At 50.8% G+C, this 25231-nt stretch overlaps 13 protein-coding genes across 13 annotated transcripts; 9 read left to right on the top strand and 4 right to left on the bottom strand.

The window, feature by feature from the left end:
• The first annotated feature begins 84 nt into the window (after positions 1-84).
• BDV59DRAFT_9744 (uncharacterized protein) lies at positions 85-2017 on the top strand. The gene is made up of 3 exons (XM_073697429.1): positions 85-452; positions 520-1756; positions 1808-2017. The coding sequence occupies exons 2-3, from the start codon at positions 578-580 to the stop codon at positions 1838-1840; spliced, it is 1212 nt and encodes a 403-aa protein (XP_073553530.1). The 5' UTR covers positions 85-452; positions 520-577; the 3' UTR covers positions 1841-2017.
• A 181-nt stretch (positions 2018-2198) lies between these two features.
• On the top strand, positions 2199-3981 carry BDV59DRAFT_167480 (histidine phosphatase family protein). The gene is made up of 4 exons (XM_073687912.1): positions 2199-2587; positions 2633-2678; positions 2732-3494; positions 3547-3981. Exons 1-4 carry the CDS (start codon positions 2261-2263, stop codon positions 3911-3913), a joined length of 1503 nt encoding a protein of 500 aa, XP_073553529.1. The 5' UTR covers positions 2199-2260; the 3' UTR covers positions 3914-3981.
• Positions 3982-4145: 164 nt separating this feature from the next.
• BDV59DRAFT_197638 (uncharacterized protein) lies at positions 4146-5460 on the top strand (the record flags this gene model as incomplete). Its single annotated transcript, XM_073692978.1, has 2 exons — positions 4146-4228; positions 4281-5460. The coding sequence occupies 2 exons, from the start codon at positions 4146-4148 to the stop codon at positions 5458-5460; spliced, it is 1263 nt and encodes a 420-aa protein (XP_073553528.1).
• A 490-nt stretch (positions 5461-5950) lies between these two features.
• On the bottom strand, positions 5951-6516 carry BDV59DRAFT_197637 (nascent polypeptide-associated complex subunit family protein; the record flags this gene model as incomplete). Its single annotated transcript, XM_073692977.1, has 3 exons — positions 5951-6198; positions 6261-6433; positions 6497-6516. 3 exons carry the CDS (start codon positions 6514-6516, stop codon positions 5951-5953), a joined length of 441 nt encoding a protein of 146 aa, XP_073553527.1.
• Positions 6517-7261: 745 nt separating this feature from the next.
• On the bottom strand, positions 7262-8786 carry BDV59DRAFT_167474 (putative short-chain dehydrogenase/reductase family protein). The gene is made up of 2 exons (XM_073687911.1): positions 8370-8786; positions 7262-8303 (listed from the first exon to the last, which is right to left on the bottom strand). The coding sequence occupies exons 1-2, from the start codon at positions 8551-8553 to the stop codon at positions 7450-7452; spliced, it is 1038 nt and encodes a 345-aa protein (XP_073553526.1). The 5' UTR covers positions 8554-8786; the 3' UTR covers positions 7262-7449.
• Positions 8787-8795: 9 nt separating this feature from the next.
• BDV59DRAFT_167472 (alpha/beta hydrolase) lies at positions 8796-9822 on the top strand. Its single transcript, XM_073687910.1, has 4 exons — positions 8796-9037; positions 9086-9104; positions 9155-9235; positions 9286-9822. Exons 1-4 carry the CDS (start codon positions 8996-8998, stop codon positions 9774-9776), a joined length of 633 nt encoding a protein of 210 aa, XP_073553525.1. The 5' UTR covers positions 8796-8995; the 3' UTR covers positions 9777-9822.
• Positions 9823-9888: 66 nt separating this feature from the next.
• Positions 9889-11059, bottom strand: BDV59DRAFT_9652 (palmitoyl-(protein) hydrolase). Its single transcript, XM_073697411.1, has 6 exons — positions 10933-11059; positions 10870-10881; positions 10706-10796; positions 10597-10650; positions 10159-10547; positions 9889-10106 (listed from the first exon to the last, which is right to left on the bottom strand). The coding sequence occupies exons 1-6, from the start codon at positions 11013-11015 to the stop codon at positions 10001-10003; spliced, it is 735 nt and encodes a 244-aa protein (XP_073553524.1). The 5' UTR covers positions 11016-11059; the 3' UTR covers positions 9889-10000.
• A 919-nt stretch (positions 11060-11978) lies between these two features.
• BDV59DRAFT_207006 (uncharacterized protein) lies at positions 11979-13154 on the top strand (the record flags this gene model as incomplete). The annotated part of the gene is made up of 2 exons (XM_073694909.1): positions 11979-12475; positions 12533-13154. Exons 1-2 carry the CDS (start codon positions 12024-12026, stop codon positions 13152-13154), a joined length of 1074 nt encoding a protein of 357 aa, XP_073553523.1. The 5' UTR covers positions 11979-12023.
• A 1628-nt stretch (positions 13155-14782) lies between these two features.
• On the top strand, positions 14783-16006 carry BDV59DRAFT_190379 (protein kinase; the record flags this gene model as incomplete). Its single annotated transcript, XM_073691745.1, has 4 exons — positions 14783-15020; positions 15078-15139; positions 15179-15591; positions 15637-16006. 4 exons carry the CDS (start codon positions 14783-14785, stop codon positions 16004-16006), a joined length of 1083 nt encoding a protein of 360 aa, XP_073553522.1.
• Positions 16007-17227: 1221 nt separating this feature from the next.
• Positions 17228-18515, top strand: BDV59DRAFT_197632 (uncharacterized protein; the record flags this gene model as incomplete). Its single annotated transcript, XM_073692976.1, has 3 exons — positions 17228-18229; positions 18307-18440; positions 18497-18515. 3 exons carry the CDS (start codon positions 17228-17230, stop codon positions 18513-18515), a joined length of 1155 nt encoding a protein of 384 aa, XP_073553521.1.
• Positions 18516-19386: 871 nt separating this feature from the next.
• On the top strand, positions 19387-19997 carry BDV59DRAFT_167465 (uncharacterized protein). Its single transcript, XM_073687909.1, has 2 exons — positions 19387-19476; positions 19534-19997. Exons 1-2 carry the CDS (start codon positions 19465-19467, stop codon positions 19963-19965), a joined length of 444 nt encoding a protein of 147 aa, XP_073553520.1. The 5' UTR covers positions 19387-19464; the 3' UTR covers positions 19966-19997.
• Positions 19998-21254: 1257 nt separating this feature from the next.
• BDV59DRAFT_167463 (WD40 repeat domain-containing protein) lies at positions 21255-22494 on the top strand. Its single transcript, XM_073687908.1, has one exon. The coding sequence runs from the start codon at positions 21710-21712 to the stop codon at positions 22400-22402; it is 693 nt and encodes a 230-aa protein (XP_073553519.1). The 5' UTR covers positions 21255-21709; the 3' UTR covers positions 22403-22494.
• Positions 22495-22731: 237 nt separating this feature from the next.
• BDV59DRAFT_167461 (uncharacterized protein) lies at positions 22732-24595 on the bottom strand. Its single transcript, XM_073687907.1, has 2 exons — positions 24497-24595; positions 22732-24447 (listed from the first exon to the last, which is right to left on the bottom strand). Exons 1-2 carry the CDS (start codon positions 24525-24527, stop codon positions 23099-23101), a joined length of 1380 nt encoding a protein of 459 aa, XP_073553518.1. The 5' UTR covers positions 24528-24595; the 3' UTR covers positions 22732-23098.
• Positions 24596-25231: the final 636 nt, after the last annotated feature.

Raw genomic sequence — 25231 nt, 5'->3', positions numbered from 1 at the left:
GCGCTACATATTATAGGTGGATGGGAGATGAGGAGAAAGACAGAAAGGAGGTCGAGAAGATGAGGCCATTTCAGGGACATAAGGCTGAACGCTCGATGGCTGTGCAGTGCATCCCACACTAACCATTACCCCGCCTTCAGCCTCACGATTTTCATTAACTCCATTCATTTTCCAACCACAGACCTAATTATAAGCAGTGTAAATACTGGGTGGACAGGGGAATGGCAGATCCGTTTTCAATCATTCAAACAGTGGACGTTTGTTTCAGGTAAGCGAACGGGCAGCCGAGTAAATTGTCTACGAATGCTGAAAGCTTAGATGGGGTGCAACCTTGGTTCGAGTATGCTCTAGCATCAAGAACGCTGAAAGTGAGCTCGCCGAGCGGCTTCTTCGTGTGAAGAATTACTGGGTGCGCGTGGAGGTGCAACTCAAGTTGGTACAAAGGGTCGCTCGTACATTGGATCTAGAGCACCAGAAAATACAGAGCGAAACTTTGGAATTGCTGATAGGCAAGCTTAGCGTTGCGGTAGCTCGTATTGAGTCGACCACGAAGGGAAAAGATACGGAATCTACGGACATGCATGTACAGCGATGGAAGTATGCTCTGTTCCAGCAAAAAATCGACAGCGCGATTGACGACCTGGAACTCTGGCAACGGATATTCGATCCTTCTTGGTACCTGATTATGAAGGTTGCGACATCTCACATTGACTCGGAGCTGGGGACATATGTTGCTACAGACAGTGACAGTCCGATATCATCAGCCCACTCGTTGAGAAAAGCTCTCCATCCTACGACCGCTACCAGGGCCCCCATCTTTCTCCCGGAAGACGGCATCAAGTCTCTATCTATTGAAGACATTCCCTTGTGCTCAGCACAGTCGGGGCAGAGAGAAGACCCTGATAAGCGGTTAATCTTGGAAAGGGTTGAGCCTGATGAAGGGATCGATGTGAAGCAGTTTGAACGGGATGTTCGAGATTTGGCAAAGAGACTGGCACATTCTGACCCGCATGTCTTCGGAATGCTGAACTGCAAAGGGGTGATCAGACACTATGATGATGAGAACAGGAAATCCGCTGGACCAAGCTCGTTTACTATCGTCTTCCGCACAACGCCTGGGCTCTCTCGCCCCCGAAGTCTCCGGGGTTATATCCATGATGTGCAAAGACCGCAATCTCTTTCTGATAGAGTCCGACTAGCAAATGAGCTGGCCAGATCTGTCAGCTACGTTCATACATTCGGCCTTGTCCACAAGAATATCCGACCAGAGACAGTATTGTTGCTGAGTGGAGGGAATCCTTCTGGAAGTTCGCTGTTTCTTATTGGTTTCGACAGTTTTCGTAAAGCTGACGGTAAAACTGCTCGTAAGGGAGTTTCAGCATGGGAACAGTGTCTCTATCAGCATCCCAATCGTACCGGCCCTATCGCAAGACAGGACTATATCATGCAACATGACATATATAGCCTGGGTGTCTGTCTACTTGAAATAGGTCTATGGACGTCGTTTGTTGAGTACGACGCGGAAAGAGCCCCTTATCCGGCTACAATCATCGGAAATGAGTTCTCGATAGATGTGTTGAAGGATCGTCTTCTGTCACTAGCTCGTGGAGAACTCAGAAGCGTAATGGGAAACATGTACTCTGAAGTGGTTGTAACCTGCCTGACCAGTCTTGACCCCGGTAATATTGACTTTGGTGATGAGAGTGAGTTTCAGGATGAGGATGGTATCCAAGTGGGAGTTCGGTATATCGAGAAGGTCAGTATACATCTTAGACTGGCAGTATGGGGCCTTGCTGATGATAAATAGGTCACAAATCGTCTTCGAGCTATATGTGTTTAGGCAATCGCCAGTGACTAGTCATACCTAGTGTGTGAAACTTTCACAGCTCAAGTACTCCATAGATCTCAATTAACACGGAGCATCTTAATTTCTAACATCTTATTTTACTGTGCAGGAATAGAATTTTACAATACTGAAATATATAACGTCCACGGTAGTTATTCTGTCATTAGGCGCCAAATGACTTATAGTCAATTTTATATACATTTTACAAAACTATACTTTATTTTCGGCTATGTTAAACTTACCAGTTTAATAACTGTACCCTATATACAGTCCCCGTCGCTGTACTTCGTAGCAGACCCACCGATACTCCTGTCTTGGCAATAACACGAAGATCCATCATGCCCAGCCGCAAGGCATGTAGTTTAATTCGACTCATTAATTCAGGACTTGACATGCTTTGTGCACCCAGCAGATATGTCTAATGTGCCCAATTCATGGGCATTGATATTCTCGCTGCTGGCTGCAATTGGTGCCATCTGGTACCATTCCGGCAATTTGCAGACCTGCTTGCCTTCGTGCTGTACGTCGAGCATCTTCTCATCACCCCACTACGCGAGCTGGAATTCGTGGTTTCATCCGGCCCGATCTGGGATACCTGGAGGTAGAACGGGTCCGAGTGAGAACGACTGGAATCTTCTCTACCATTTAGGAGGCAACGGCCCCTGGATCGAGAAAGTTGGCGATGCGGAACTCGATGGAATAGACCCCCCTCGCGGATGCTCTGTCGACCAAGTCCATATGGTATAGATCTCGCACGATTGAAGGATACTTCGCTAACCTGCACAGATGTCGCGTCATGCGGAGAGATACCCGACGACGTCTGCTGGAACTCGTAAGCACCAACATCTCACAGGACGTTCCTGGAGGAGCTTCTAACATGCAAAGGGCATCTGGATCTTATAAACCGCATTCAAGAAGCCAATTTTGTCCTAAATGGATCCTTGTCCTTTCTCAACAACTGGACCTATTTCACTGATGACCCACGGAAGGATTTCGACCAGCTCACGCGGACGGGTCCTTACGCGGGAACCCTCCAAGCCTTCACTACGGGAGTCCGATTCCTCACCCGGTACGCTCATCTACTACCCCAAGGGGCCCATACCAGGTTCTGGGCCAGCGACTCAGAGAGGGTGATCGAGTCTGCACGATACTTCGCCACTGGCCTGTTTGGCCTGGACTGGGAGAGCGGCGGAAAGGCCACCCTAGAGATCATCCCGGAGACTCTTGATCGGCGTGCGGATACCCTCACGCCGGGTGATACGTGTTTACGGTATCTGGAAGACACGGTCACCGGGCATGACATGGGGGTCAACATGCTCGGACGATTCCAGCAGACGTACATCCCCCCTATTGCGAGGAGATTGGTTGACAACGAGAACAATGGGGGGCTTGGCTTACTGTCCAATCTAGAAGTCTACAGCATGCAAGAAATGTGCGGGTTCGAGACTATCGCCCGAGGGTCCAGTCCCTGGTGTGATGTCTTCACCCACGAGGACTGGAAGAACTTCGAATACGCTCGTGATTTAATACACTACTACCGCGCTGGGCCGGGGAACCCCTATGCTGGGACGATGGGTTGGCTCTGGCTGAACGCGACCAATTCGCTACTGCATGCGGGACCAGAGGCCGGGACGATGTTTTTCAGCTTGTAAGTTTCCTATGGAGTGGGTGCGATCAGCCAATAACCAGCGCGGGAACAGTGTGCATGACGGCGACATAGCGCCGTTTCTGACAGCGTTGGATATCCTCAAAGACGACAAGTATGACCCGGATCTGCCGACGACGCACGCCGTACCGGACCGTGTCTGGCGCACGTCCTCGGTGATGCCGATGGGGGGCCGCATTGTCCTCGAGCGGATGAGCTGTTCATCGTCTGCGTATGTGCGGGTGAGCATCAACGACAGGACGGTACCACTGCCGTACTGTCAAACCGGGCCTGGGCGTTCATGTCCATTGCGAGAGTTTGCGGGCCATGTCGAGCGACGGAGACGGGAAGTGGGAGAGTACGGCGAGGTGTGTGGACTGGAGGACGTTGAGGAAGGAGGGATCACGTTTCTTCGCCAGTAGAGTAGATGCAGTTCCCAAAGAGGCAAGGCGCATGCCGGGCGATCAGCGTACCACGTGACCGTCCCCGGGCGAACCCACTTGTTTACTGCCGCCAAAACTTTTGGCGAGGATCTTGACCTCTGCCTTCTGCAATACATTCCCAATAACGCTGGTGGATCGAGCCCGGTGTTCGATATCTCTCCTCCGCCTCAATCTACCATCCTCTACCCTTCAAACCCTCACAACACAACGAATGGAGTACCATTTCGTTCCCCCGGAGGAGCGAGCCAAAGACGACAAGGGCAACCTGCTTCCCTGGGGCTACGTCTACAAAGAGTGAGAGACCCGACGTCTGTTCCCCAACTCTACTTCCAACTAACCACTGCAGTGAATCGCGCAACCCACGACGACCCCCGGAGGAGAGCGGCCCATTCGGCAAGCGACGAAACGCGCGGTACGAGCACGCACGATCGCGGACACGCACAGGCACGCCAGCGAAGCGCGAGAACCCGAACGTAGCGGAGTTCGGGCGGCTCTTCGCGGCGCAGCAGCAAGAGGACGAGAATGCGCGGCGCAACACGCTGCCGAAGTCGTCGTCGAGCAGCAGCCTGGACAACCCGCGGAAGCCGACGGAGAAGGTGGCGACGGAGTGCATCCTATACGGATACCGGGGCAAGGCGACGGAGTGGAAGGTGATCGACAAGTACGAGCGCATCTCGCAGGGCGTCATCTGCGAGGACTACCCGCGGGTGGACCCGAACGCGGCGACGGGACGGGCGCAGCTGCTCAGCGGCGGCGGCGACGTGGTCATCCATGCGAACCTGTCCGCCGACGCCAACCGCAAGTCCAAGCGCTACGCCGGCGGCTTCCACTGGATCAAGGTCACCTTCGACTCGACCGTCGCCGCCGACCGCGCCTGCTTCTTCTCGCCGCAGGAGATCGACGGCCACCTGGTGTTCTGCGAGCTGTACCATGACCAGGGCCCCGCCGAGGATGTGCCCATCCCCGTGGGCTCGGCGACCGCGGCGGCCAAGTCGCGCGGCGGCTCGCGCACGTTGACCAAGTCGCATTCGACGGCGTTCCTTCAGACACAGGACCGGGAGCGGTCGACGCTGCCGCGGTCGTTCGCTTTGAACAATTTGTCCAGTGTGCCGGACGTGGAGGAGCCCTCGACGCCCGAGTCGGTGCCGACTGTCAGCTCGGCTACCGCCACGGCCAGCGGCGTGGACCCAGGGTCGTCGTCGGGGTCGTCGTCCGCGACCCTGCAGCAACGGACAGCGAAGGAGCCCAAGCCGGAGTCGGAGTTCATGACGCATATTCCGAGCGTGCGACGGACGAAACTGCGGCCCATCACGGAGGCGTTGCCGCCCCAACCGACGCTCACCGAGCGGGTGCTGCGGTCAATTCCGATTCTGAGTTGGTTCACGGGGGATATCGTCGGCGACGGGCCGCAGCTGCGCGAGGACGGGACGTTCGATTACGACAAGTCGAACACGTACTGGCGGTTTTGGTACATGGTTGATCGGATTCTGGGGTCGGATATTTGTGGGTTGAGGGAAGAATCGTGACGGGACGGCCCAGTGGGAGAGTTCTACAATCTACATCTTTTCGACTATCTCAGTCTACCACAGGATCTCGATCTGAGGATTGCCCGGCTCGGCGTTGGATCGAGGGGCACTTCGTGTGGAATGCCTACGTTATGCGCTCGGGGAACCTGGCCGATACTAAGATAGGCACGGTATTCGGTCGCCAGAAGCTATACCTTACCTATTGCATCTGATAATCACTCATTAAGGCGCGTCCTACGCAGTCTAGAATTTCGCACGAGTGCTCCCAGAACCAGACCATATTAATCACCCGGTAGATAATCCGTGGACCAAGCTCGCAACACAGGATATACAACGTAGACCAGACGGGGGGGCAGCCGACCCAAGGAAGAAAGAGGTCCAAAGCGGATTTAGTCGTTATCTTTCTTTATATCGAAACGAGAAAAAAGGGAGAGAAAAAAATTTGGCACCACCTAAACAGTCATATTTTCCGATCGCACTTTTTTTTCTTCTACTCGACCTTGCTCTCGAAATCCTGACCCTCCACTAGGTCGGGGATATCATCCTCCTCGTCGTCCTTCTTGCCCTCGGCACCGGCCTGGTTCTTCTGCATGTTCTGGTAGGACTCGGCGAGCTTGCGGAGGGAAGCCAGGCTGTCGGGGCCGAGCTGGTTGAGGATACCGGGGACGAGCTCGGTGAGCTCCTTCTCCTCGCCGTTACCGTAGAGGGCGAAGGTGTTGGAGGGGACGGAGGCGTGGACTGGAGGGGGGGCATGTTAGTATGCGGTCAGGACGGGATTCCCGCCGGGGAGGTGGAATTACCGCGGGGGTTGCCGAAGTGGATGACGTTGCCGTCCTCCTTGAACATGTTGACCTCCTCGACGGCCGGGATGGGCTGCACGTTCATCTTCTTCAGGGTGGCTTGGAGCTTCTTGTCGTCGGCGGCGGACGACTTGTGGACCTTCTTGACCTTGCGGCGGGGAGTACCCTTGCCTCTGTTTGGGGGTTCGTCTGATTAGTTTTGGTCGGATGGACGATGGGAAGTGATCGGTACGTACCCTGCGAGGAAAGTTAGCATATGACAGACTCAATTGGTGAGAAAGCCGTTCAATTGGGGGGACATGGCGGATTCTCCTCCACGGTGCCGGAGACTACCATCGCGAACAGAGACAGAACCACGCCTCCAATGACCTCCATACGGCGAACAAGAGAAAAGAATCACGTACCAATCCGCACGCTAGCCTGCATCCGAGCCAACTTTGCCTGATCCATTGTGATTGTGGGTGCGTTCGGGAGCCGAATAAACCTAGAGGCCAGGCGATGCAGAAACCAACGTCAGCCAAGAAAGTCGGACAGATCGGGATGGATTGTAGAGCGGAATCGAGTCGGTAGAAGGAGAGCGAGGGTGAAAGGGATATTGTGTGCCAAGCAGGTAATTTTTGAGCTCTCAGCGGAGAGGCGGAGGGGTCGGGGAAGAGGGAGAGTACCCAGAGAGTGATGTCGAGAGGAAGAGAGAGTATATGCGGAGGGAGGGAAGAAGGAGAGAGGGAGGGAGAGAGAGGGAGTGGAGGAGTTACCTGAAGAGTGTTGGTGGTGGTGGTGATGATGATGGAGAAGGTGTGGTGGTGGTGAGTCGATGTCGTCTGTGGGAAGGAAGTGCGGCTGGACGGATTGGTCGATGGCCGTTTGTGTGGGGGTTTCCGTCCACCGCTGAATTTGTCGGGTTTCTCGGTTACTATTACACATACAGTCTACACTACTGGATTTCGTGATTATATCTCATTCTAGGAATTTTGCTTTATTTGGAGGTCTCTCTGGACAGTCCCCTGCTCGCCGTCGTGGCGATGGTTGTGGGGATGGGAGGCTGCTCGGCTAAACCCTAACCATGTCAATCGCCGGGAGAACCAGATCTATAGCCATCGCTGAAAATGTAGGTGACGATACATTAAACTAACTACGCAGTATAAACCTTCTATTCCAAGATCCCAAGATTAACACTACTTATCCAACCTCAAGCTGTAGCCACCTTGTCCTCCGTCCACGTCCACAGACGCCGCGCCAGATCCGCATCCCGTTCGAACCGACTCGACCCGCGAGTCCCAATAGGAACGTAGTAGGCGCCATTCGTCAACCGCTCGCGCGACACCGTTGCCGCCCAGATCTGATTCATCGCCCCCGTGTGCACGCTGCGAAAGAACGCCGACGTCAGGCCGATGCCCACCTTGGCCGCCAATCCCATGGATTGCCGGTGTCGGTACAGCTCGCTGCTCACCGCACCGGGGTGGATCGACACTGACATGATCTCAGGGTAGCGGCGGGCCAGTTCGGCTGCGAACAGCACGTTCGCCGCCTTGGACGCGCCGTAGCGGATGAAGGTGTGGGCTTTCAGCATCGCCGGCGTCGAGGTCATGACGTCGAACGACGGGGCGCTGTGGTTGGCGATCGAGCTCAGCGTGATGACCCTCACGTCTGGCCGGGTTCCGGTCGCGGCCGGCGCCGTAGCCGTCTTCCGCAGCGTGGGTAGGAGGAGTTTGGTGAGGAGGAAGTGGCCGATGTGGTTGGTACCGAATTGGATCTCGAAGCCTTCCACTGTCACATCTGGCGGGTTGGCCATGGTGCCGGCGTTGAGGATGAGGATGTCGAGGCGATCGCAGTCCGACTGGAACTTCTCGGCCGCGGCGCGGATGGACGCGAATGAGGTCAGGTCGAGGGGGATGTGTCGGATGTCGACGGCGGCTGGGAGCGCAGTCTGGATGGAGGAAATGGCCTCTTGGGCCTTGGTGGCATTCCGAGCGCCGAGGTAGATTCGCGAAGGGCTATGGCGCGCAAGCTGGAGGATCGTTTCTTTCCCCAGACCGGCATTTCCTACCAAGGGGTGGTCAGGACGATCTGTGTATTGGGACTGGATGTAGAATTGGGAGAAGAGCATACCACCGGTGACAAAAATAACCTTGCCCGACAGATCTGGCACGTCTCGTTTGGGGTCGAAGGAGGAGCCCAGTAGGCCGCAGGTGGTTTCGTTGAGCGTGGGACCCACGCTCAGAAACGTGTCCACGGGGTGGAAAAGCGCATGGCTCGCAAGGGAGTTGATCGACTCAAGCTCGACTCTGACCATATTGACCGGTATGCTTGCGCACTCGGTGGTCGTGACGCGCGTGGTGGGTTAATGTACCTCCTCCCCGCACGGGTTGCGGATTGCACAAGCAGGTCCTTGCCAAAGACCGAACGGCAACCAGCCCGGAACCCTTAGCGACCGAGGTACAAGACCCGTACCATGCTGATCCACATGTTGCCTAGACGGGCGCCATGGTAGGGAGTGGATGGTGATGCCATGCCAGTATAAGTGCAGAAGAAGAGACGAAGAGAAGAAGAGAGCAAGTCAGACCGCTGTAGATGAATTGGGGCAACGAAGCGAGATCCCGTGCAGCCTGCATCAAACAGGAAATGCGGTCTGCTTCACCGTCGACTCTACATCCACCATAATTCAACGATTAGGATCGCACAATAGAACACGGTTTTTGGAAATATAGAGCGAGAAGCTATCTTCATCAGCGAAAATGCGCTTTCTGTGTTTGCATGGTGCCGGCACCAGCGCCGAGGTATGCCTCCCCCTGGAGAGACCAGGCATGCGTTAACAAAACTCCCAGATCTTTGAAATCCAGTCAGGTGTGACATTTCCTCCTCATTTCACCTAGCTCGTCACTGAACCAATCCAGGTGGAATTACCCAGGCCCTTGAGGATGACGGTCACGAGTTTGTATACGTTGATGGACGAGTGGACGCGGAGCCGGACCCAGGTATACACAAACACCCTTCTTTCTCTGCCTCTGTACTAAATTTCGACTAGAACTTATGGGTGCCGGGATCCCTCCCTTCTTCAATCACTACCGCCGGGATCGAGCCCCGGGCGAGCAGCTCACCGAGGCGATTAAGTGGGCAACGGACGTTATCGCCAAGAAGGGGTCTTTTGACGCGGTCATGGGCTTCTCGCAGGGTGCGGCACTGGCGGCTTCTCTTATAGTCAATCATGCCCGGTCGCATGACCAGCCACTGTTCAAGGCCGCTGTGTTCATCTGCGGCGCGAGGCCCTACGACCCGGCCAACGGCTTGGACTTTGTGGCCGCCTCGAACGAGAAGTATCCCATCACCATCCCCACCACCCACATTGTGGGCAAGGAGGACCATGTCTTACCGCAGAGCATGCAGTTGCATGCCGCGTGTGATCCAGCGCAGGTGGAGTTCTACGACCACGGCTCGCGGCACTTGATCCCGTTTGACTTGAAGAACACGGAGGCAATGATCAGCGCGATCAAGAAGACGATTGAGCGGGCAAGCTAGGGAGGAAGAAATGTCCAGGTAGAAAATAGTTTATATGCATGATATAGCCCGAAAATATATCGTATAGCTCTCTCCAATCGGGAGATCTACTCGTTCTTTGGTGTAGTCTGTCTATCCCTCGTAAACCTCGGCAACAGCACCGCAACGACCAAAAGCACCAGCCCTACGACGAAACTGTACTGCATCTGCGCCCCCCACATCCGGACAGGGCTCTGATCGCCGAGTCAGAGTCCAGCGGCAGTCTGTCCATCCCCCTCAGGTGGAATCGTCTTATTCAAGAACGCCTCCAGATGCTCGATCTCCGTCGGATCCGCCGAATGACCGAGACCCCTAAACGCGTTAGCCACTCCCTCCCAAAGACAGCAAACAGACCAAAACTCACGGGTAGGACTTGAACGAGACATCCTCCAGACCGATCTCCTTCACCTTCTCTGCGGACAGCTTGCCAAACTGATGCGGCACGATCTCATCCTCCAGACCGTGCGCGAGGAAGAACGGCGTCTTCTTGTTCGGGAAGTCGTCGGGCGTGTAGTTCTTGATGCGGTCACTCAGCAGCAGGTAACACGACAGACCGAACACCCCGCCGAGTTTCTCCTTGTTTGTGAGACCGGTGAAAACGGACATGGCGCCGCCCTGCGAGAATCCGCCCAGCACGATGCGCGACGGCTTGATGCCCGCATCAATCTGCTCCTTGATCAGTGTGTTGAAGTACTCGCGCGTACGCAGGATGCCCTGTTCGTCCTGGCTGCGGATGGATTCTTCGAAGTCGAGCTGGCAGTGGGTTAGTTTGGACCGGCGCGGGTGGGAGGGAGGGGCTCACGTCGCGACCGAGTTTGGTGATGTCATACCAGCCGGGCATGGACATTCCAAAGTTCTATCAGTCCGGTGGTTAGTGTTGTCCGAATGGTGTGTTGACGAGCGGAGCGTACCACTGTGATGGGGATCATGGGCGCATTGGGGAAGATGAAGGTGACTTCGTCGAAGAGGCTGCGACGACGCCAGCTCTCGGCAAGGAACATCCTGATATGTCGGAGAAAGGTTAGGGAGATTCTGTCGCGGCATTGGCGTTATCTCGTAGTCGAGTGTTGCTTACCATCCGGCACCACTATAGAGGAACTGTTAGCTGGAATGCATTCGGGAGGAGGACTAGACCAACCTGTCTCCCAGACCGTGGGCCATGATCACCGTAGCGGTGTGCTTCTTGAGAGCTGGAACGACGAAAGGAGCACGAGACGCCATTCTGATGGGTATATGGGGTATCAATGGGAGTTGCAGAGACGAGGAGAGACGAAAGGGAGAAATGATTTCCCCGCGATTCTGCCGCCGAGGTTATCGGCGTGCTCACCGCCTTGTATAGATGCGTGGAAAATGCGGTTGTTGGCAGGACTATGAAATTACTACTACACAGGGACATCATGTCGTTGCCTCCGCCCGACGAACCAGGGAGTCCCGAAGTATGTCCGACTCGGGAACAGGAAACTTCTCACTACCCTAGAGGAGCTTCTCTCTTTTTCAGGACGACTTCCCATGGATCAGGATGACTTCTGCAACCGATAAACGAAGGGCGCTTTCAAGTTTCTATTGTATTCTATGAATCACTTGATGGTTGTCTAAATACAGCCCAGTCCTTAGTAGTTAGGTTCGTGGCATCTTTGATACTTACGTCTATTCCTTTATCGACCAGATAGCGCACCATATGGTGCTACCTAACTCGGCTATTTCATGTAAAGCAGATCTTATACCGATAAAATAGTACAATCTCTCTGAAAAATAGTGTTCTCGTACATCTTTTGAATCCAAAGGAGCAACTTTCTCGAGTAGCATAGTTAGTATCTGAAGTAGTATTCGTCTGACCTCGCCTGGTCTAGGAGACGCGTATATCCCCTAACAAAGAGCTTCCAGCACGGCACGGTGATTTCTATCCAAATATCTGCCTCCATTGCACCGCCCCCGAAGCCGTCTATGGATGACTACAGACAGGCAAGGCTGCGACAAAATGAAAAATGTGTTCACTCTTCCCACTGTTGGCGTCGGTCCGTAAACCCGGGACGGTGAATGTGTACCAAGCCATCCAAAAAGCATGCTGGCGCCAATAAATTGGCTGCTATCACGTGAGTGCCTCTCTATCCCGCCTTGTTTATAGGGATATAAAAGTAAGGTCAAATCTTCAGTTTTTATGTCCCTCAACCGCACCTCTACATCACCCAAACGCCCATATTTGTCCAATGCAACAGCCCCATATGCAGCATGGCTACTCGTAGCCTTGAGTATTCTGTCGACCAAGAAATTGCCAATTTCTTCGAGCGAACCACAGCGACTCGCTCGGCCTGTGATACATTTGCAAGGGAGCACCTTGGTGGTAATGTCATTCCGGTAGCCGTGCAGGGCGTGTGCAGTTATACCGTTTATGCTGGACCGAATGCCGAATTTGTTGCTCAGTTTCGCCTTAAGTCTTTCCGGTTAAACCTGGAGACGGTAAATCTGGCTCGCACAATTTATGGCGACTTTGCACCGCGGGTCACCTTTAGGGGAGAGATTGGGGAAGATGCGGAGAACAAAGAAGCCCTTTATATCTATGTCATGAGCCGAATACGGGGCATTAGTTACTTGGATTTTATCCTGGCGCATAACAGTCAAGTCCCCGAAAATTCAGTCGAGTTTTCTTTATGGCGCAATAATTTTGTAATTGATGCTGCGAGGTATGTCTAATGCTGCTCTACGCCTCGCGCCAAATTGCTGATTATGTGACATGATAGATTCTTTGCGCTTTCTTGGAAATCCCCTCAGGTTGTTGATCAAATATACCGCGACAGTCTACATAATCAATATGAGAGAGAGCTAGAGTTACTACTCATTTCTCTGCCGGACCGTTTTCGTCCCTTAATCCAGAGATCCATTAGCTCATTACCTTGTATTTTTTCTCTCCCCATGGTGCTACTCCATAAAGATTTTGGTGTCTGCAATATTATGGTAAACGAAACGTCGTGCAATCTAGTTGGAGTGGTGGATTGGGCCGAAGCTGAGGTTGCGCCATTTGGCCTGAACCTTCACTCCCACCAGCGACTAATAAGTAAGGTTCATCTCAAAACTGGTTGGGTCAGATACGACGACTACAGCAGACTAGAGGATATATTCTGGAGCACGTTCAGCACGGAAGCTGGAGGCCTAGGGAATGAGACAGTCGAGACCATCAAAGCAGCAAGAATCGTTGGCTTGTTGCTGTCACGAGGCTTCACCAGTCGTCTTCCAAATGCTTCGGAGCCAGTACCTATTCGGGACGACGAAAGTGGAGCATATAACATGCGTGATCTGGATGGGTTGTTGATCAATCCCTCTACAAGGTTTACAGACCTGGCCCAATTGGAAGATGTACAGTAAAAGAGCGATGTAAATAACGGGATATGACATTCAGTGACCGACAAAGAGTTGGCTATAGCAGTAAGGAGCTACAAACGCTGTGCAAATCAAAGGACATCGGCTATGGTGAGAGCAGCCTTCAGATAATCAATGTTCTCCAGTTTCGGGAGGGGTTTCCCTGCGTTGAAAACCTTGTGGTTGCCTGAGGTCATTACCGCATGTGTTTCGTTTGCCGAGCAAACACGAGGGTTGCCATCTGCATCCTCGAATTTTCAGCCTGTGATACGGCTTGGCATAACATTCCGGGCATAAGATAAATCCAACATAACAGTCCCTTGATCGAGGATAAGTTCTGACATGGAACAATCACCGCACCCGAGCTCGGACTTGAAGGCCAATGAGGCTCGTGAGGTTGTTCTTGACAATATAGTTAATGAAATCGTCAAGAAAATGAGGTCCGACCTCAGAAAGATCAGGAAGGGGCCCATCTTGTAGTTCATAAGCACACAACCATCTTTAGTGTAGGCGAATATATGCCCATGGACACAAGAGGGATCGATATCGTCGATATTGATAACTTTAGCCCAGCGAAGGGAGGGGCTCTTAAAGTCAGTCCCGAGCATAACAGTGTTCTCAGGGATCTTAAAATGCCCATAACTCAAATGAATCCCAAGAACCTTGTCAGCATTATGACGGACAAAGATTTCAGCTAGATTCGTAATATACTCCTCAGCAATAGGGGGGGTTGCTCGGGGTCATCGAGGAGTGTGTTGTATCTATAGGGCATCAGCTACAGAGTTAGTGCACAGCGAGAGTTACATACAAGGCACAGTTCTCATGAAAACCCCGGATCTCGAGAGCCTTGTGGACCCCCGGAAGAATCGATGGTGTGGCAACCAGAGCAGCCATGATGGGTCAATTCCGTACAGAAGAGTGTTATGATATACTTTTAATGAAGATATACAGACCACGAAAGAGTGGGAGATTTTACGGAGACGTAGGAAAGAGACAACTAGCCTCCTGGTTTTATTTGGCTGACAAAAGAGGCGCTCTCGACCTAAACTGGTCAACATCGTTGAAGTGAGCGGGGAACCCTGTCTACAAGACGCAAATATCAACACGGGGCTTCCAGTGTGGCACGACTCTTGTATTCCGAGTACCTACCCTCTACAACGCTTATCTGGAGCCGTCTATCATTGACTGCTGGCAGGAAAATCTGCCACAGAATAAGACGATTGGGTGCGTGAAAGTGACCTCCAATGCATTAGCGTGATCTTGTGATATGTAGGCCATTGCCACGATGTCTGATCTGAAGCGGTCTCTGCTCTAGGATAAGATTACGAGCAGGTGAACGCTTGACCTACTTCCTGAGCTGGCGGCTATGCAAACTGCAAATATCCTGTCACGCACGTATTCAGCCACTGATCGGTTCAAAGTCTATCATTGGTCAAAGATCACTGTCAAACAAGGAGGCATTTTCTTCTCAATATTTATTATTGCACTCCCGCCCACATCTGCCCACATCTGCCTGTACCAACTCACATCTGCCCGTGTGCCTTCTTCCGCGTTGCTCATACGTGATCAGCGTACCATGAAATCAGCATATAGTCTATTTCCAAAATATTCCTTCATGCAAAACCATCCTCATAATGACAATTCATGATCAATTTCCCGAAGTCCATTTGGTCTGGAAGGGAGCCATTTCCTTTGTGTATGAAGTTCATCCTCGCATCGTGGTTAAGGTTCCTAAAGCTGGAGAGTTTGAGAGAGAACAATTTCAAGAAGAACTCAAGATTTATAAGACCTTCTTGCAACTACCACCTTGCCCTTCTATAGTGCAATGTTTCTTCTATGCCGACAATGGACTTTTCCTAGAATATATGCGAGGTGCGAAATCCTGCGTATATTTTGCAGGTGTATCAACTAACTGCGTCACAAGATGAGTCCCTTCGTCTCGGATACAAAGCAATCATGCCCGAGATCAGCAAACCATGGTAGTCACAAAAGTGTAAAGACTGGAGCCTCTAACCCTGCGAAAGCAATAGATGAATGACCTTGCTCAGGCTGTCACTTTCCTTGAATCCCTCAACCTCGCTCATGGTGATCTACGACCCGAGAATATCCTGCTCGATCGCAACCGATTAAAACTATCCGATTTCGATTGTACTGCAGAAATTGGGACGGATTTCGAAGCTTGTATGGCCCCATATGGAAGGATTCTCAGTAATAGCGAGCCAGCTGAAGGACAATGTCGAGCTTCCGGCCTGTTGGGTCCTCGCACGGAACAATTCGCCCTCGGTTCCTTATACTACTTGAGGAACTACGGCGTGGAAGTCTATGGAGATCGGTGTCTCACTGAAGATCCCAAGGAACATGGTCCTAAGGTTGTGGAATTACTACAGAACATGGATTTTCCTAAGCTGAACAGTGACCCGTTAATTGACGAAATCATAAATAAGTGCTGACACAACGAGTACAAGACGATCGCGGATTTGGCTACAAGTATAGAGATGCTACTATCAGGTAGCCCAAACCCCAAAGACATTGATGCCAAAACAGTCCCTATCCCCCGGTGGGCATTGGTCATGGGACGCATAACTCGAGGCTTCTGGCGTATGATTTGGTACTGGTGGGCCATTGCACTCTACTGCATTGGCAAGCCAACAAGCGCGGAAGTATCAGACGACGACGAACTCTGCGGCCACGGCCGTGGTGTGCATCAAGACAACTTAACAGAGGATCTCGTGTGGAAACGAGCTCTCTGTCAGAATCTGCAGTACCGCGGGCTTCTCCAGCTACTGTCCTCAGGAGACCCTGAGCACCTGGGATTCAGACTTGAATGGTATCGGCACACTGTGTGCGGAGGAAAGTAACAGATCGATAAAGAACGACGGCCCGAACCCGAGCCACATAATTACAATCATCCGGCTATGCTCGGTCCTATCAATCGTTACAGACAGGATACTATTTAGCCGGTGGAGAGGAAATTTTACCGTCATCGTTTTATATTGCCAAGTTTTGTCTATCTTAAAGTTCTCTGTACCTCTTGGAAGACACCCATTGAATTAAAATCAGATAATAAGCATGTAAGAAGATATATATATAGTACAACATCGAATGCTATCAATTACTCCTCCGTATTAGTTACTGGCGTTGATCCTGCCCCGATAATCTGTTTCCAGATTGGTACGCGGAATAGTGGAAATAGTATGAATCGTTAACATTTGCTGCGGGTGCATGAATCCCTTACACTCTTACGAAATGGCTATTTTAATATATCCAGTGATGTAAGTGATGTTTTTTCTTGTTCTCCGGGGAGAGGTTTCCAATACCACATGAAAATACCATTAAAAGTTGCAGCAAGATGATGTAGAAAATCAGAAGCATTTCTTTGTGTCATCGCCTATAACAGGGGTCTAGCTGAGAATGGGATTCTCTTGTCGAGTTGACTGTTCACCCCACGTTGACAGCAATTAGGTGACACCTACGGAACATTAATCCTCTATCTATCCTCGCTTTATGGTAAGATATACCGATGTATCCAAATACTAAATTCCAAATATCTCCTCACTTTTCACCTTTCCCGGAAGTTGTCAGACCAACACCGCCTTTTAACTTTATAAATCGTAGCTTACTGCCAAAAGAGAATCAAATGATGGTTCAAATGTGTCCTCGAGTCAGTCCGGCTCGGCAATGCAGGTCCTCTCTGGCCTCATCTGTTCTTAGCATATCCCGTCAATCGGCATCCAGAGTACAAACTCAGGGTCCGTAAATACGATGGACTACATTCAACTCTGCTTTCAAACTAACGGGAAACAGCATCATACCATAAGACACAATATGGAAACTACCTGCTCAGGACATCTACCTCGTAGGATCTGGTATCTGACCGACTTCTCACGACTGATCGACGCGAGCTGAGTGTGGGCCTTTTTTGCTTTTAGCAGATGGACAGGCCAATATTAATCGAATTTCCCCGCTATTGACAATGAAAAGGTTGTCAACCTCCATTCATGCCTTTTCCTCTCACAAAAGCTGGCCGCTTACCGCTCATTGTGCCACCGTAGAATTAAATGTCTACTCGATAGCTGACAATGGTGATCCGGAAAAAAATTCGTGAAGTCCGTGACCGTGTCAGAGGACCATCTCCGAACCCTCCAGGACGGCCGGCGACCGAGAGGCTACCAGTACATGGCGCTGAATCTCAACAAGTTCAGCCACAGCCGACTCAGGAACCAAATGATAGTCCTGAATCCGGCAATAACAAACCTACTGGTGCACCGGCCGTTCCCTCACAACGCTTGGAGCTTAAAGGTCTCTGGAGAGAAGCCTATCAACAGCTCCAGCAGGAGAAAGGAAGTCTTATCGATGATTACGAGAACTTCATTTTACAGGCTTCTCATGGCGAAGAGAAAAAGCCTGCAGAGGCTGGTTCCGGGCCCGACCCACGTTTAGAAACCCTGGTCAAAAACCGACTCAAGGATATCGAGGAGTCTCGGTTCAAGATCACTATTGCAGGAAAGGAGTTTGTTGCCCGGGACTGCACACGTCGTGCCATCCAAGTGATACGCTCTGTGAAGGATCTAGTCACAGCAGTAGTCACCTTCGAACCGCACGCCGCCGTGGCGTGGGCAGGGGTGATGCTGCTCTTAGACCCGGTTGCGAAGTCTATCACGCAGGATGAAGAGGCTATGTCGGGATATGAGCAAATTTCAGTCATATTGGTTCGATATAGACTCATCGAACATACTCATATCGAGATATACGCACAGAAACATGGCGATCCTCGAACTCCGCCTGAACAAGTCGCATCATGGATCAGAACGCAAACTGTCAAGCTGTACGCAGAAATCTTTAAGTTTCAAATACGGCTCGCCCAGCACTTCATCAAGTCTGGTTTCTACCGTTTCATGAACAACTTTAGTGACTCTACCGACTGGAGAGGATCACTGAATGGAATCTCTGTGATCGACAAGGGTCTCAGCGACTCTCTCGATAACCTGAACAGACAGACATTGAAGGAAATCAAACTCCAAATGGACAAATACCTGGAAGATATAGTGAATGTGGCATCGGAGGCTCGGGACGAGGCAAGGGTAAGGAAACCTTCCGTTGAATATTTGTATCCAACGTCTTCTCCCCTATCTATTGATAGAGTCTGACACTCCACCAGGCTGCCAAGCAAGCACAGCTGCTGAGTGGGCTTCCCGTAGCTAGTGGTGCCGTATACCCCTCCAGCGAGGACGAGGACAAGCCCCGCTGTATGGAAGATAGCCAGGTCAGCACGCTCAGTCAAATCGAGAAATGGTGCCTATCTCCAACTGGAGATAATGTGTTCTGGTTGAAAGGAATGGCCGGTACAGGAAAGTCCACCATTTCTAGGACAGTTGCAGCTGCCTGGCATGATCGAAAACCTTTAGTGAACACCACGCTGCCACCTGATCGCCTTTGTCCTGGGCCAACTTTTTTCTTTGACCGAAATAGGACGGACCGGAGCAATGCCGGTAAATTCTTTACGACAATGTGTCGCCAGCTTGCTACCTTATTTCCGGATGCTAGGGAGGCTTTCTGCGATGCTATATTAGAGAACCTTGATATAGTCAACGCGGATTCGAGCAAACAGCGGGAAAATTTGATCATTCGTCCTCTAAAAACGCTGGGAAGGCAAGCGTTGTTGCCATTTACTCTCATCGTGGTTATTGATGCACTTGATGAGTGTGTACGCAAGAGTGACGTTGAGAAAGTGCTGGCTTTTGTTACTGAGGCACGAAAGTTGAGCACAATCCGGCTAAAATTCTTCATTACAAGTCGGCCAGATAGCCACATTTGCGAATGTTTCGACGAAATCAAAGAAAATTGTACAGTCCGCGAGGAAGAGCTATACAAGGTCCCTTTCATGCCCGACGGCATCAAGAAAGACGACATAACAAGGTTTTTGCAGTGCGAACTGACCAAGCGTCCGCTTCCGAAAGAATTGTTTGATGAAGGCACAATAGCAAAGCTAGCCGCGAAGGCCGAAGGGTTATGGATCTTCGCAGCAACTACACGCCGTTTTTTAAAACAAGGTCCCCCGCTTCCCGACCTAGTGAGGGACCGCTTGGAAATAATTCTGAACGAAGGAACAACAGAAGGGGCTCCACAGCAGAATTTAGACAAGATATACACTCGTATATTGGAGTCTTCACTCATCGAAGGTGCAACGGAAGATGAGGCAAAGAAGATATATTCTCTTTTCGAGCAAATTATTGGGTGTGTCGTTGTTCTGCTCGAACCTTTGTCAGGGGCAGCGCTTAAAGAGCTGCTGTCCTTGGAGCAATTGGTAGTAGACTGGATGCTAGGTCAACTATACTCCGTTCTGTCCGTCAGCCAAGGCGCAGAAGGCACAGTGGAGCTCCTTCACCAGTCGTTTCGAGACTTCTTACTCGATAAACAAAGATGTTTGAATCCGAAATTCCGGATCTCCCAAGAGTCGGCAGACGAGGCTGTAATGGAAGCTTGTCTCCATACACTGTCGAACACTTTACATGAAGACTTTTATGGTCTTTCTGATCCGTCCACACTTTCTACCACTATTGAGGCAAAAGATCCCCCTTCTCATGTCCTTTATGCGTCTTTATATTGGGTGGATCATCTCAAGCGCTCTGCCTTGGAGCCTGGTGATGGCGGGAGTGTGCATGAGTTCCTAAATTCTCACTTCCTTTACTGGCTTGAATTTCTGAGTGCCAGTCACAGGATGTCTCAAGCCGTTCTTGCAGTGACAAACCTGGCTGACTTCATTTCGAGCTTGCCAGTATGTGACACCTTTTCTTATAATGCACCCTCTTACAACTAACTGAGAAATGCAGGCGGAGGGAAGGTCACAACTCCAAAACTTCGTTCAGGACGCCAGACGGTTCATCCTAAAATTCCGAACGGTCATTGAATCTGCACCTCTTCAAATATACCGCTCCGCTCTGGTTTATTCCCCAGAAATGAGTATCGTCCGAAAACAATTTCTCGGAAAGATACCAAATTCATACAGAAAGTCGTTACCTGCTGTGGAAAGGGAATGGAGCCCCTTGCTACAGACATTTGAATGCAATGAATATTCCATATACGGGCATGATGTAGCTTTCTCTCCAGATGGGAAGCTAGTTGCGTCGTCATGCGTTCAGATTTGGGACAGGGCCACTGGAACTTTGCTGAAGACGTTCGAACCTTTGGGTTCTGGTAGAGCTGTCACTTTTTCACCCGATGGAAAGTCCATCATGTGTATATCCGAGCAGGGAAGTCTACGTGTCTGGGATGTAACCAAGGGTATTCTGACAAAGGAAGTGAGATCTTCATTTGAGGAATGCAGAGCCAATATCCACGCCTTCTCTCGAGATAGGACACTGGCCGTCTCAACATCCGATACGGAAATCCAGTTGATCGACGTTGAGGCCGGAACTGCTATGGGGCTGCTCGACGCACATTTCAGAATATTTGCCTTGACTTTTTCCAACGATGGCAAGCTACTAGCTTTATCTGGTGAAAATGGCACAATTTTGATCTATAGCACGAAAGATGGCTCTCAAGTGCAAAATTTTTGTGGTGATGATGCTAGCTGCTTTCGCGTGGCGTTTTCTAACGACAGTAAAGTGATTGCTGCTTTGGATTTCGACAACATCATAAGTTTTTGGGACCTCACGAATGGGGATCTACTGCATAGGCGCGAACTTGGCTCTCCCACTGATGACATTGTGTTCTTACCAGACAATAAGACTCTGCTATCCAGCGGAGACAAAGTCCAGGCCTGGGATTTTGTATCTGGAGAGTTGCGGGAAACCTTTGACGCGCATTGTGTTGGATTGAAATTTTCCTCAGATGGAAAGTTCTTCACATCTATGGGAACGCATACCGGTGCAAATGGTACGGGCAGGTATGCCTCTGGTCGGATTAAAGTCTGGAATGCTGCAACAGGAGAGCTTTGCAAAGAACTCGACAGTACCCCAAATGGATGGTCTCAGGCATCATTCTCTCCCAACAATGATGTGCTGGCAACTGCGTCGCATGATCGTCTGATTCGGCTGTGGGACCTTACTGCGCAATCGATGCCTAGGTCCACGAAGACAAAAATAAAAGGACTTTTGCTGTCACCCAATCACACAACAGTGGCTTCTGTCAGTGGCGACAAGGTTGGTCTTTGGGGTATCAAAACCGAAGAGGTTCGTGATTTGGTGGAGCAGACATCTAGTACGACTTCTGGTTCTCGCACGACTACTTATTTTCCTTCTCCACTGTATTCCCCAGACGGAAACTTGTTACTCACATCTCATGTACGTGAGGCCAAATTATGGGACACTGCAACAGGGGAATTTGTTCGGAGCATTTACCATCATCATGAGGCACCTGGGACGTGGGCATTCAGTTCAGATGGCAATCTCCTTGCACATGGCTTCCATTATAACGGCTATTCTGTCACCTTTTATGGTAATTCTTGCGATAACCGGAACGACGAACCCCCTCTAGAAACAAGAAACGACGCAGGAAATATCCCTATAATCACCATTTGGGATGTCAGGACAGGCACGTTGCTTCACACATTCAGAAGCCGTATGGAGAGAGTCTCGACGCCAGCCTTCTCCCCCGATGGTAAACTGCTCGCATTCATGGAACAAAGCACGGGGACGCTCGAGATATGGGATGTGAGGAACGAATCACGATGCACAGCTTTGGGGCCACACACAGACCTCAAAAGCCCGATCACATGGTCGCCTGATGGAAAGATGATTGCGTGCCAGGCTGGTTATGAAAAAATCCTGGTCTTTTGCACGCGTTCAACCCGCCTGAAGACTTCATTCAGCTACAGCACCCCTAATGGATGGAGCGTAATTGGTATGGCTTTCTCTCCAAATGCAAAGCTCCTTGCGTCAATCGCTGGGGATTACACTGTTCGCGCCTGGGACATAATCTCGGGAAATACAATGGGAACATGGAGATTGCCTGTGTATTCCGATGACCTCGTGGATGTTCGCTTCTCCAATGATGGCAAGACAATCCACACAAGCAATGGCCGGATTGATATTAGTTCTTTCTATGGATCCCCAAAGCCAATCCGCAACGAACGCAGTGAGGACTTATTCGTGGATGGCAACTGGATCTACTATGGAAATAAAGAAGCCATAATGCTTCCTTATGACTATAGAGCAAGGGCTGCTGTTGTAGCAGGCAATACTTTAATCACAGAGCATGTGACTGGTGATGTTACGTTTTTCGGATTTGGGGATAAAACTTCTGATCAGGAATGACTATTTGGCTTTCTGAGATCGTGAATGATCGACATTAGTTTATCCATGATGAAGTATTATAGAAAGCACACTGTTTAGCCGGTCCAAGTACTACAATAACCTAATATGATCAGATCGGTAGTTACTTAATAGAGACATTGACCACCGTCATCATAGCCGAACAGGTCATTGGGCCGGTGTCTCTCTTCCCCTCCCTCACTGTGCTCCATGCAGTTTAGGTAGCTATTGTTGAGGGATCGAGAGTAGATTACTGGGATGTTTAAAGACTGCCAAAATACAGCATCTAGGCTGGTACTGAGAAAAGAAGCAAAACATTCTTTCATGCGCATCAACTGGTCGTGTCTTGCATATCTAGTATGTCTCAATCTATCCTGACAGTCAGACCAAAGCAGGGGAAATAAAAAAAATTCAATGAGGAAAGAAAAAGGGTGATCATCACCCCATCGATCTAAGCCTTCCATCCCAAGTGAGTCAGAGAATGCTTCGGGAGCACAAATGCGCCATTCGCATCCCAGGTGCTCTCAACAACACCAATTTCCTGACCACTCTGTACCATTTGCTGTTTCCATCACTCACTGGCAGATATCAAAGCGTGCATAGCAGCAGAACGTCCTTGCGCCTTGGACATATTGGGAAGCCGGTGCCATTATGAGATTTACTTTACTCTATATATATTAGGTAGAATCTATAAATATCTTATGCAGCGCACACATAATTCAGCTCTGTCTTGACAGCGTCAATAACTGACGAAACAAGCCCATCCTCTACGGTGCCTTCCTGCCAGCAGAACGTCATCACAAGACATCCATCACCACCAGTGATGACAGAAGCCTCCAGCGCAGTGCCCGTCACACTTCCACACTGCGAGAAGACGACGCGTCCAATCCGTGGCATGGAGGTGTCCTGCGCTCCGTCTAGAGCAACCGCTCCGAGATTAGACACCTCCAAACTGCTATCCCGCTGCTTCCCAATCTTACCCTTGAAATACCCATGCATATCGCTGACGAGCTTCAACAGCCCCGTGGACATATCTTTCCCCTGTCGCTGGACCGCCTTCTCAATGGTTTTGCGCGAACGCTGTGCCTCATTCCACGGAAAGGACTCCGTCTCCAACGCGCTCCGATCGTAGGTCTCCTTGATATCGGCAACCCAGACGCCGATGGACTCATCCGTGATATTGGGCGGGAGCAGCTTCCGCAGGGACATCGGCACAGAGGACTGCAGCTGCGTGAAGCGCTGGGGCAGATTCTGGAACAGCGCGCGTGCGACGAGTGTTTCAAGCGCGGCCGTAACGGTCGTGCTGTTCTGGCGACAGAGATTCCGGAAGGCGGAGGCGGTGCGCTCCGCAAAGGCGATGTGGCGGATTTGAGTCGACAGAGGGAGACGGATCTCCGCACCAGTCCAGAGCCCTGCGCTTCGTGAGGGCCATATTATTTGGCTCCAAATTGTGCTGGCTATATAGGAGATGGAGAGAGGAAGAGGATGAGCGTCTTCCAGCGGTGGGAGAAGAGGGCTTCCGGGTGACGCGATAACTTGCTTCGCCTCACCGGGTTTGAGGTCTGCCGCTGAGCGCAACGCCTTGAGCAGGGTTAGGTGGAAAGCTTTTCCGGAAGAACCGTCTCCAATTGCATGGTGGAAGACGAAGACTGCGGTGAACCGGCGCGGTTCAGTCACTTCGGTCAAGACACAGAGCCGCCAATATGGACGGGGAGCAGTGTACGGAGTGTTGTGTTGCTCTTGCAGAATCTCGTCCAGCTCTGGGTCATAGTCATCCGCTTCGGAAATGGCGCTAGTGCGCTGTTTGAACTGAACGGCCTGGCTCAGGTCTATCTCTGGGAGCCGCGCCCAGTAGGGTTCATTGGTGTCTTCACGCAGGGGGATAGCGGAGAGCACGGGATGTTGACCGATGAGGATCTCACAAGCCTTGAATATGTAATCCTCTACCGGGAGGGTGAATGCCTCCGGGAGGCTATAGGTGGCTGCTACAGCCACATTGTAGTAGTATTTCAGATGATGGCGAGCTGTGGAGTATTGTTCAACGCGGCCTGCAAAAGATCAGCCGTGTGGCAACAGGGCGTTCAGCTGTTTACCTACCAACTTTACGTAGCCGCTTGAGGTTGTCCATGGTCTGTATTGTGGGATTGTTCTTATTCTTGTCTCACAATTGAATTGTGATGATGACGCGGAGTCATCGCTGCTTAGCCGTTTTGTAGATAGCGCACGTGACCGTTCCATATATAGCCCTGGACTGTTGCCTAACTGCCCTGCCCTAAACGGTCTTCAATATCCTAATCCCCAAGTCGTCGCACAGCCAAATTAAGTCAACGCCTAGTAGGAAAGTCGTCGGTAATGTTCATCTAGCGTGACGGGTGTGTTTCGTCTAATCATTGTTATTTCTGACAGGGAATTCTTAAAATTAAATCGGTAGAAGAATTGGCTGAGTTTAATCCATCTGAGGCTTTGGACGAGCAGTTTAAATCCCGCTATGGTTGAAAGGACTCATTTGAATAAACTAGGGTCTTAAATTTCTGCTAACGGCTAACAAGGGAATGCTCATATCAGAGACAGATTTGACAAATCATGAGCCATTTGCTTATGATGGACGGTTATTGGAAGCGAAATATAATCTATGATATTCGTAGAATGTACTATTTTTAGTGTTTTGTGAATATTTTTTTTTCCCTTTCACTTTTCCCCTGTGTTCCTGTGTTGTTCCATACTGACGACCTTTGTCGTTTGGCAATGCAATCACTGAAAGCTATGCTTCAAAAATTTCGAAGTCAGGTGTTGAGACTATCACCTAATGACACGGTTTAGGAGCTAGTTAGT

Source organism: Aspergillus ambiguus (assembly GCF_047715705.1).
Source record: "Aspergillus ambiguus strain CBS 117.58 unplaced genomic scaffold BDV59scaffold_1, whole genome shotgun sequence".
NCBI classification, from domain to species: domain Eukaryota; kingdom Fungi; phylum Ascomycota; class Eurotiomycetes; order Eurotiales; family Aspergillaceae; genus Aspergillus; species Aspergillus ambiguus.
The sequence above is the reverse complement of the archived record's forward strand: the minus strand, read 5'-3'. Positions and strand labels throughout refer to the sequence as shown.